This window comes from Bidens hawaiensis, unplaced genomic scaffold (assembly GCF_021521415.1).
Source record: "Bidens hawaiensis isolate Kalapana, Puna unplaced genomic scaffold, B.hawaiensis_p1.1 tig00022350_1, whole genome shotgun sequence".
Lineage (NCBI taxonomy): Eukaryota > Viridiplantae > Streptophyta > Magnoliopsida > Asterales > Asteraceae > Bidens > Bidens hawaiensis.
Window position 1 is genome coordinate 40,138 of NW_027493485.1, and position 12,164 is coordinate 52,301.

The window sequence follows — 12,164 nt, forward strand, 5'->3', positions numbered from 1 at the left end:
CTACCAACTGTGGGCTACGCACGTGCCATGCTGGTGGTTGGTGGGTAGGCAGCGGCTGATAGTGACATGGCCGGCTGTGTACTATTCCTTTTCCACCAACTGCAGGCTATGTACGTGCCACGACAAGGGTTGGTGAGTAGGCAGCGGCTGATAGTGACATTTTGTACTAGAGCGTGCTCCTCGTCGTACTGTTGTCAGTGAGCTGTCACCCTGTGATTGGTTCATGGGCTGCTTTGGTCAGATCTTGTCTATTTTGTCCATACCTTGGCAGGTATAGTACAAAAGATCCTCCAGAAGCGTACGGACTGGCTCATTTGGGCGGGAGTATTCCCGCCTTGCTCATTCCTTCTTCAGGTGACATTACTGAATTATTGAGAGTTAGTGCCTTGTGCGTGTAGCCTTGCTATTAGTGCGGGTAGCCTTCCCTGATGGCTTGTATCTGCAGCTGCGGGAACAGGCGGGGTACTTCACCATTGGGAGGCTTTTCCTGCGGGAACAGCTGGCGTACTGCGCGTAAGGTCTTCATCTCTCTGAGCATGGTGGGTCCTGCGGAACCAGTTGGTCTTTGCGCAGACGTCCCTCTTCAAGGTGAGTCTTGCGGGTCCAACTGGGCCCTGCTGGGACCTACCTCTTCAGGCGGGCATTCGGTCAGTATTAGTGTTCTTGTTATCTAGATAGTTTCATTTTTAAGAATTCTTGTAATGGGTCGTTTTTTTTCTTTTTGAAAATGGTACTGATAATTACTTTACATTTCTTTTTCAAAATGGTTATAGACCTTTAGAAACAGTTTGTTGATACTTGATGTATAAGCTTAATGATAAAGGCATTTTTAGACGCGGTTTTTGGATAGTACCGCATCAAAAGAAGAAACCCAACCACGTCAAAAGTTTATTTTTCTAGTAGTGGTTAATAAAGTACCTTTTACCTTATTAGTATTCCAATTCAATTTATACTAAGTTATAAAAATTAATAGTAGCCTTTGGTGTACAAAGATCAATTAGTCCAGCAGTGTCCATGACTTTCTTTATGGAGGTTGTAGGTTCGAGTCTCACTTGTAGTGTTTTATTTCATGTTGCGCCTGAGAGGTTTCTCAATTGTGAGTTTCCTTCTTGGTGGGTGGATCGGGTCACCACTTCTATTCTTCGGACGAAAGGATGATCCATTTGCTAAGGTGATCCTAGGTATTGGGGCTTCTTGTTGTTTTAAAAAAATAATAATGGTGTTTGTTAAACTTTTAATATCATTTAAAATCTTTATTAATTATTTCTAAAATAAGATCTAAATCTAAATTATACCTAGTAATATAAACTCAGTTAGCATATAAACAGGTGTTCGTGCGATACAACAGAGAACACAATATTTAAAGGTTGTTAACGAGCTGAGCAGAACTGAGCCAATGCTAGCTCGACTCGAAACATTGCTAGTGGGTGCCTTTCTAAAAATAGATATATGGGGAATTAATGTGTAGTATAATATGAAAAATTAATTCAAAAATGTGGAGTTACTTACCTGAATTCAAAGAGTCATGCATAATAATCTTATGACTACAAAATCAGCAAATGCGGTTCTTATAAGATTGAGTTTTGCAATTCAAAAAAGGGTAGCGAAGCAACTTACTGTCTGCTTGCCTTTTGTTTTGATGTAATTAAAAACTTACAATTATCATTAGTTGTTAAATGTAGGACATTAAATTTGTATTCAAAAATCAATTTACGCTAAATTGAATCATCAAGAGTAATATGGGGAATTAAAATCCTTTCCAATGTGATGTATTGATAGGAATTCTGGGTTTTTCAATGCACACCCATGTTCAATTCCTACAAATAACACTTTGCAAGGAGTATGGGTGGTTCAATGAATGAAGTCTGGGATCTTTGTGATTTCGAGTTTGATCCTGAGGGCGCCTAGGTTTTACCACTAATAGGCCTTCAGACGGGGTAGGTTTTCTCCTGGAACTAGAGATAACTTGGAGGCGCTTAAGGGCTCCATACGGTTGGATTGGGCTAGCTGGCCGTTGCCTTTTGTCATCAGGTCACCCCGTATAGAGTACCTAGGCAATTATTTGTTTGTTGATTGTTAATAAAAAATATGGTGAATTAATGCAGTATCTTACTTAGTCTGACGAGTGTAAAGGTGATTACTTGTAAAGAGTTAGATAAGTGTATGTTGTAAAGGTGATCACTATCTTGCTTAGTTAACGAAGAAGGTTATCACTACCTTGGATTAGTGAGACGAATAAATAAGATGGTCATGTTCTTTCAAGAATGAGACGATTATACAAGGTGATCACTACCTTTATTTTGTGAGACATATGTATACCGTTGATCCCTACAATTTTAGGGAAATGATTAGTGGAGCAAATTCTCAATTGAATATCGGGGAGATGGCGTATAGTAGATTTGCTAACATTCTTGGATCTCTATAAATCGATTCTGTATCTCTTTTCATAATTCTTTGCATGCATGCTTATTTATTATTTGCATAGGAAAAGGTTTCTTCCTACGTAAGTGTTAAATATCAGTTTTATAAATTTAAAGAAAAAATTTTTGAAAAGAAATTTAGATGTTGTTTGTTTTTCTAAAAAAGGTCTGCGTGGGCTTTTTTTCTACGCCACGCAGATCATATGCATGCATTGTAATCTGTAGACTGTTTGTTTTCTCGAAGACATTTCTTTAAAAAACATATGTGCCAGCTCTTCTTGATGCAGATTTGGCCCACCCACTTCTGAGATCTTCTAAGGTATGCAGAGGGTTAAAACACCACAACCTACCACCACCCACTATCCACCACCACAACCACCCACCGTTCGCCACCACCACCGTCTGCCACCACCACCCATCCATCGCCCGCCCACCGCCCGCCACCCACCACCGCCGTCCGCCATCATTCGCCACTACCATCGTCCACCGCCTTCTACCACCACCGCCACCATCCACCACCGGCCGTCCGCCACCACTACCACTATCACCATCCAGTCCCACCACCACCCACTATCACAGTTTGTACACTACTACCAGTTTATTTTAACAATCTGCAGACGTTAAAAAACAAACAGTCTTTTTCTTATAGACTGCAGAGGTTTGGTCCACCTCTTCTTCTACAGATTTCTGCAGATGTGATTTGCAGACTGCAAACATTTTACCTTTGAAAAAACAAACAACACCTTACTCACCATTCTCTAGTTTTCTACGGCATAATTAACATTATTATTACAATTAATTTTGACGGGTGATAGAATCACATTCTGTTGCAAATCACACGAGATGGCAGATAAAAAAGAAAATAAGATAGAGATACCCTTCAAGAGAAACAAACGATATATGTTTCAATGCCTAAAATCTAAATCATTACACGAGGTTTCCTTTTATAGCATTAATTCTAGCATTTTTCATCAAATTGGCAACTAAGAAATAAATTAGGACGATTCAGCGATTAACGAGCGCCTACAATTCTTGATTTTATTATTAATGAAAGTTTAAAGAAAACTTCAAAGTTAATAAGAGATGCCCATTTTCAAAAGCCTTGCACACTCCCACAGACTCGTGTATGATAATTTCGTTAATTGGGTTATAGTCCCTTATCATTATCTTTTTCTTGAAAAGAACTCGTCACGGAGCTCTTGGATAGAGAGTTTTTGTTGATGTGTTTTTTAAGTTTCATCGCCTCTATAAATCCTTGTCAACATCTCTTGTTTCACTTTTTTTTTATCAAATATAATATATTTGAACTTGTGTACTTTTTATCATGAACACATGACTGGAGCCGATAACTTCTTTGCCATCTTTCTTTAGCATGTCCTTAACTTCATCCTTATTGACATGCATTCTTTGGTCGTGTTCAAGGAAGGAGGTGCGTAGGTTCCCTCGAGCACATTTGCTGAGTCTGTCACTTTCCTTTTCTCCTTCTCTCTTGAGTCTTGTCGGTGGTTATATTCCGCTAGTTAGCTAGGTCATAATATTATATAAAATATGTAATTTAGACGTATAAAACACACGACAAGGTATGTATGCAGTGCACAAAGCTAGGCATGCAATGCTAAAGATAACGAATTAGTAGATTGACAAGATTGCATTTGTAATAAGCACGTAAATGGAACGTACTTGGGATAATAACACATGTATAATCGAAGTACAAAATAAAGAGATGATTCTTATATTATATGATTAGTACGTCTTCAACTTAATTACGTCCTTGGAGTGGATATATATCTGTAAAACAATTTAGGTACCGTCGATCTTGAAAACATGTACACCATGCAATTAATAATCATCTTCCAATCAAAATGGCTAGAACCACGTATGTTCACGTATGTTCAAGTCAAGTCTACACGTGTGGGTGCAAAGAGATTAAAGGTTAAATCAGGGATTTCCATTGAAATGATAAATATTTATTAATTTATAATACTACAAAACAATCGTTGGTGAGGTCATGAGGTGGTGCACCATTACCTTTATACATCCACTTCTTCCACACCCAACCAATAACATCTAGAATATATGAGAGCTAGCAAAAGAAACTTGTAGTGGGAACATCCTTGGCCACAATTAAGTCATTGGATACATAAATTAATAACAAGACCCAAAACTCTAAGTGTAAAAAGTTTATGTAGACATTGTGTTTTAAATTTTTGAAGTAATGTTTTGGATTCTTTTGACACGGTATTATATAAATAAACTATCATATGTAAAAATTTAGAAAACAATGAAAATGTATTTAAGGCTTGAACTGATGTGGTGAAAACCATGCATTAAATACACTTTATTGTGTTTTAAATTATCTTGGTGTTTTTCTATATACTATCACACGAAAAGAATCTAGAAATCATGACTAAACTTAAACACAATGTCTACATAGACTTCTTAAACTTCTTACGGTTTTGGGTCTTCTTATTTTAACCTTGTTATAGATAAATAGATATATACTATGTACACATATGCTAGTGGCAAGAATAAAATCATCTACGGTCTTTTATAGCTTGCCTCGGTGCACTAATTGAAGTTCCTTAATTAATTAGATCCATAACAAACTTATTCCTTGCAAAATGGCAACCTTTTAAGTTTATAATTTGTTTGTTTAATACCCATCAACTTGTTGCATGATCAACAGCATACACTCAGATTAAGAGGATGCACAATGGTCCCAGTTTGTAAAGATTCTTTGGATCATCAACAGGCCAATGCATATATAGGAATAATTAAATATATTATCCCCTTAATCATTCGACCACAAATTATATGAGATCAAGATTCAAAATAGCATATTCTTCTGGTTATACTTTGATACCTGACTCTTTTCCAGACTATAAGTTTATACCTCATATTTGGCAAACAGTCTTCCCAATCCTTCACGAAGTGTCTAAATTCTAAACTAACAATATGTAGTTAGAATACCACATATGCAAAGATGGTTAAGATACCAAACAAATTTGGACAAAAAAAGTAGTTGACTTGCTTGCGATAAATAGCTTTACAAACCCACATTCAATAGCTTAAACCCATATGCACTGTGACATTTTGTCCATGAGATCAACACGCACCGACCCCTTCTTCCTCTGCCAATGAAAGAAAGCAACATGCTATAAGATTGATCACCAAAATTCTCTTATCTTGATAAGGAACAACAACTTGAAAAGTAAAAATATTCTCTTATTACAAGCTAGGAATCATATGTTAAGATCATGTCACTATTGTTACTTACTGCTTAAGTGCTAATTGATGCAAGCATTGCTTTTTCCTGAGAATAACTGTTCGCACTTACTGGACTATATGTTCTCGATTCATAACAGATAATGACTTGTGCAATCAAATGTATTGTATTTTCCAAGGATTGATGGCTAGTTTTCTTCTCCAACCACTATGGAGATGACCAAAGTTGTAACACTTGGTATGGAACATCATACTTGAGAATACTTATACTAGTCCTGTATAGTTGTACATAGTCTGCAATGTGCATATAGACATAGTGCACATAACATGGTGAAATCTTTGTGGACACAGTCCTATTCATAATAAAAACGGAAAAAAGAAGGTAGGCCAAGGGTACAGGCTGTTCAATTTAGTGTGATGGTAAAAATTCCAAATTTTCTTTTAAAATCGTATCCAGATGAAACTTGAAGAGATCAATTGGATAAAAAAAACCAAGAAACAAGCCAAGATCGAGCACCATGATTTTGGAGCTAACACCTAGCTATCGACTCTTTTAATTTCTTATTACAAACTCTCTCTTATTAAAACTGATTACATATATGGACTCTCAATATTTAGTGATAACCCTTAACTAATTAAATAAACTATAAACTAATCCTACACTTTAGTAATTAAATAAATCCTTGGTTTATCGACTTGATGTATATTTATCATAAATTAACACGACCAGATTGAGTTATCCTCTAACATCAGTTTCTTCTCAACTTATGATCTAGACATATGTATAGCTTATTTGCAGCCATTACTGATTCCTCGAAAATTTGAGACGATAAATGGAGCAAAATCCCAATTTTGTGGGTGAAAATTCAGTTTTTGGAGCCAATGTAGGTATATAGACAGATTAAATGTGTGCATTATCATATTAAAAAGGAAGAGAATAAAATGAGTGTTACTTTTTAAGTGGGGAACAGAGGATGCATTGATGTTGTAAGACCAATAAGGAAAGTTGAAGGCCACTCACTCAAGACAATTCTAGTGGACGCCTTCCTAAAAACGTTGAGGGTGAAACAACCATAGAACCGAAGAAGCGAAAGATGTAAATAAAATAAAAGCCGTTAAAACAAAATCCATATAACAAGTTCCCCCGTGTGGATCTGGGATCTGTTGCCTAGTTAACCTCAGTTGCAAACAATGAAGTTGAATCTTTGATAAGCTTTCTAGCTAGTGCATGTCTTTGACTTATGTCCAACATCTTGCATATGATATACACTTGCTTTGGTTCAATGGTCAAGTAGTGCTTTTGGTGCAAAAATAAGGACATAATAGAGGTACCAAGTAGCTGGTGTTAATGATAGCTATGTATGTAACCTCAAATCAATGGTGAAGGGTATTTTTCATCACCATTTTCCCATTACAAGAATGCACAGTGTGTAACACAATACTCACATTATTATGCTCTTACGTCATACACCACTAGAATCATATGTGAATACTGACCCGGGGGCAAGAAAACGTTGCTGAAACATTAACAACCCCTAATTCCAGATATTTAATTTCGCAATTAATAATTAATCCAACTTACCAATGAATTTCCTTTTATCATATTGGCAAAAGAGTAACAAGTTGTAAGCAACTATAGATTTATTGGATGCCAGCAAATGTGGCTGTATATCATAATGAACCTTTTATGCATACAAATACACCATGAAAATTGGAAATTTGAAGTCTGCTTTTTCTTGTTTGGGTTCCTGGGCTAATTAGGGAATGCTGGCCCATTTTGAAGTACCTTTAGCATCAAGAAAGGCAAGTAGCCCATTCTAAAACTAGTTAACAAAATAGTCACTTAGATGGCAGGATTTGAATCTTTATGACAACATGCATAGACATGAAAAAACCGATTAACTAGTTATTCAAAAATCGGTTAATATAATAACCCGTTATGGTTAACGGTCAACTAACCGGTTAGACCGGTTAATCGGGTCGGGTACTCCCTGGTTTTCAAGCATGAAAACCTACCCGGTATAACCGGTTTCGGGTATAACCAAACTGGTTAATGGGCAAATAACCGTGGAAAAAAATCGATTTAAAAAAAAATTACTAAAAAACCTAAAATTGACTTTGGTTAACCGCTTATTATCCAGTTCGGGGCCAAAATGAAAACCGGTTATAAACCGGCGGTTATTTTGGGTATTAACTGGTTATAGATTTACCGGTTACTAATCTGTTAGAAACCGGTCGGGAACAGTGTGCATCTCTAATTATGCACAAAGAGTGAGGATTTTACCTTTCAACACAAGAAGTTTCATCTTGTGTGTTGCAAAAGAGAAAAGAAACACCACTTAAAGTAGCGTGCCTTACAAATATATAAGTTTGATATCATGCGATGGAATTATTACTAAAGTGTACTCGATCATTATCTCATGTCCCGATATTTGTTATGATGATATCAATTTCTATTGTTATTTACGCTATTCATGTTCAACCTCCTCCAACACAAAATCTTCAAGTACCCGAGTAACCATCCAACAAAACCGCTTGTTCCATCAATATTGGACAAAGAAAAACCAAATATGGTCGCGTTGTCTCTCCACTTTCATGCATGCTCTCAATAATCATGTCATTCCCGATCATGGCGACGATGGTGCACATTTATATTCTATTGGAAGTTTTAGAAAATTAAATGGATATATTTTTTGATGGCATGCGATAATTAAAACAAACAATAAAGACCGACGAGCATTTGGCCCAATGTTATCAAGTGACTAGTGGTGTGATAGGTGCTCCATTCAAAATAGGTAGGTTAGGCGAATTTAGAAGTAGATTTAGCCGTTAACAAAAACAAACAATAAAGATTTAATAAGTAATGCTCCAACCACAAACGCGTAAGTAATAACCATGATTTAAATTTAAAGGAAAAAAACATACTTGAAAGTAGGCATTAAATATCGTGGCCAACTGCCACATGGTATAGGTTGAACTAGTACCCTTTTAATTTTCATGTTTATTGTGACACCACACACCAAGCATTCATCTTACGACGAGACCATGTGCATGTACCCTTTACCTACATGCATACATGTATAACATTAACTTTCATCCATAAAATACCACAAAATATGTGATTACTTTGTACATATCATGTTAAGTATATATTTTTTAAGTCGTGTAGATAAAAAAACTGTGGAATAACATATTTGTTAATTGTTAACTGATGCACTATATATTTTGATAGAAGATATCGTGTATATGTTAACTTCCCTATGTCCTTATATTAATTTTAGTTTTGATAGAAGATATAGATTTATATATATATACACACAGAACCCATATACTTGATTTACCGTCTAGGTCTCTAGGATATAATAAAACTAGATAGCTGATCGATGATGATTATGCACTATCATTTGATGAATGGTTACAAACCACCACGGTACCACATACTTAAGATCAAAATCATTTACGTATGTATTTTAATTGTAATTCATGCCATCAATTCCTTCAATCCTCGGTGTGAGGGTGTGTAAATTATGATATATACGTGATACGTCGTTATGGTGCATACGGTATACATCCTTGATAGTTGTAACTGTATCTTATGTTATTTAAACGATTCATAGTAGCCAAATGTAATAATAATGAGGAATCTCCAATTTGGCATATGATATGAACATGGAAAAAGAAAGGGTTAGTTGGCTGTTGACAACATTTAATGCTCTCTAAATGGAAGTTTGATCACAACTGTGTTTGCGAAACTAATTAAGATGAGAAGATAAAGTAAAATAGTAGGAAAGCCAGGTTCTCAGTTGCTATATAAACCTTAGCTGGGATCATGTAACTGAAAGCCATAAACATTCATCACACATATATTTAGTAAACTACATTAATAATAGTGCAAGCAAAGGCCAAAGCTTTCCTTCAATATGAAACAGCACGGGTCAATAAGAATCAGTGTCTTGTTTTTGCTTTGTTTTCATGTCCTTCTTGTGAGTGTAGTGTTCGCAAATAATGTAGTTGATGCTAGTCACAATGACGATGAGAAGCTCTTAATTGGGGGTGGAAAGGGTGGAGGCTTTGGTAGTGGTGGTGGAGGTGGTATTGGTGGTGGCGGCGGAGTTGGTGGTGGGGTTGGATTCGGAGGTGGTTTCAGTGGTGGCAGTGGAGTTGGATCTGGCGGTGGTTTTGGGGGCGGCGGTGGCCTTGGGGGTGGACATGACATAGGTGGAGGGATTGGAAAAGGTGGGGGATTTGGTGGCGAGATTGGTAAGGGTGGTGGAGTAGGTGGAGGTATTGGCAAAGGTGCAGGATTTGGTGTTGGCATTGGAAAGGGTGGTGGGGTAGGTGGAGGATCGGATGGTGGATTAGGTGGAGGAGCAGGTGGTGGTTTCGGCAAAGGTGGTGGACTAGGTGGTGGAATTGGCAAGGGTGGCGGAATAGGTGGAGGGATAGGCAAGGGTGGCGGACTAGGTGGAGGGAATGGAAAGGGTGGTGGACAAGGTGGAGGGATTGGTAAAGGCGGGGGATTTGGTGGTGGGATTGGCAAGGGCAGTGGAGTAGGTGGGGGAGCTGGTGGTGGAATCGGAAAAGGTGGGGGAGTAGGTGGAGGGATTGGTAAAGGTGGGGGATTTGGTGGTGGAATTGGCAAGGGTGGTGGTGTGGGTGGAGGAATTGGAAAGGGTGGTGGCTTTGGTAGGGGAGCGGGTGGAGGAATTGGAAAGGGTGGTGGAGTAGGTGGAGGAATTGGAAAGGGTGGTGGACTAGGCGGAGGGATTGGTAAAGGTGGGGGATCCGGTGGTGGAGTAGGTGGAGGGATTGGAAAGGGTGGTGGACTAGGCGGAGGGATTGGTAAAGGTGGGGGATCCGGTGGTGGATTAGGTACAGGTATTGGTAAAGGTGGGGGATTTGGTGGTGGGGCAGGTAGGGGAATTGGTAAGGGTGGTGGGATCGGCAAGGGTGGAGGATTCGGTGGAGGGATTGGCAAGGGCAGAGGATTTGGTAAGGGCGGCGGATTTGGTGGTGGAATTGGCAAGGGTGGTGGAGGTGGAGGTGGAGGTGGAGGTGGAGGTGGTGGTGGTGGTGGTGGAGGAGGTGGTGGATTTGGCACTGGTATTGGTGGCGGAGCTGGAGGAGGTTTTGGGAAAGGTGGTGGCATTGGGGGCGGATTTGGTGGAGGGGGTGGTGGTGGTGGTGGATTTGGCACTGGCATTGGCAGTGGAATTGGAGGAGGTTTTGGCAAAGGTGGTGGCATCGGGAGTGGATTTGGTGGCGGTGGTGGATTTGGTGGCGGTGGAGGAAAAAATTGATTTAAGAATGATAACTAGTACATGAAACACTGTTATCATCTTATAATATTGTTATGTAAGATTGTTATCACCAAATGGAATAGGTTATGGTTTTGTTCTGATCATTATAATTATATAAGTATTTTGATGATGTTAGTGTTAATTCCTTGATTATGTATGCCATCTCAGAGTGAAACCGCCACATGATGTTTTGATTCCGCTCTCACCATTTTGTTTTCCATATGGTCACCATATGCTTCCCACAACATATATGATAACTGATACACACTCACCTTAATTGCACTCTTCAAATTACATGTAAAGGGTATTTGGCATAATGATACATCAATGTATATCCAAACTACGGTTTGTATCATAGTACGTGTTAACTTGAATTAATGGACTTCACATGGATAATGTCATTTCTTCAAATTTTGTAGATCATGGCTACACATAAAAGAAAGAAAGTAATTCTCCTAATCCATGAAAACAAATGCTATGGATTAAAAGACTTTATAAACATATGCAAATGATATATATTTGTGCTACATGTTATAATGAACATCAAACATATAATTTTGTCTTTCAACATTAACAAAGTTTTTGTTTTGTTTAATCAATTTTGAAAATAGTTTATACTAGACGTGTACAAAAAAACCGGTTCCGGAACCTAACCGGTGGAACCGAACCGGAACCGGTTCCAGTTCCAACCCGGTTGGAACAATACCCGGTTTGGGTATTTTTGTACCCGAAAATCGGGACCGGTTCTACTATATATATTTCAGTACCGGTTCCAACCCGGTTCCTACCCGGTTCTTATTTGGAACCGGTTCGGGTCGTACCCGGAAAAACCGGTTCCACCGGGTTTTTTTCAAGGGTCAAACAAAAAGTCTAACTAGCCGTTGGAACCGGTTCCAACGGTAATATAGCCGTTGGAACCGGTTTTTTAGACACCAAGTAGCCGTTGGAACCGGTTCCAACGGTAATATAGCCGTTGGAACCGGTTTTTGAGGCAATATATCCGTTTGTTTCGACGAAGAAGAATTGTACTATTGTCTGTCAGTCACGTGTTTGAACGGTCAAACGGTCAAAAACGGTTAAAAAACCCTATTTATAGTTAAAAAAACCGGTTCCAACGGTCAAAAACGGCTATATAGCCGTTGGAACCGGTTCCTAACGGCTCTAATTTATAAATTTCAAAAAAAACCGGTGGAACCGGTTTTTACGTAAAAACCGGTTC

General features: G+C 38.3%; 1 protein-coding gene across 1 annotated transcript; it reads left to right on the top strand.

Annotated features, from left to right (window-relative positions):
- The first annotated feature begins 9,534 nt into the window (after nucleotides 1-9,534).
- Nucleotides 9,535-10,945, top strand: LOC143565472 (uncharacterized). Its single transcript, XM_077052436.1, has one exon. It carries the CDS (start codon nucleotides 9,566-9,568, stop codon nucleotides 10,943-10,945), a length of 1,380 nt encoding a protein of 459 aa, XP_076908551.1. The 5' UTR covers nucleotides 9,535-9,565.
- The last annotated feature ends 1,219 nt before the right edge of the window (nucleotides 10,946-12,164 follow it).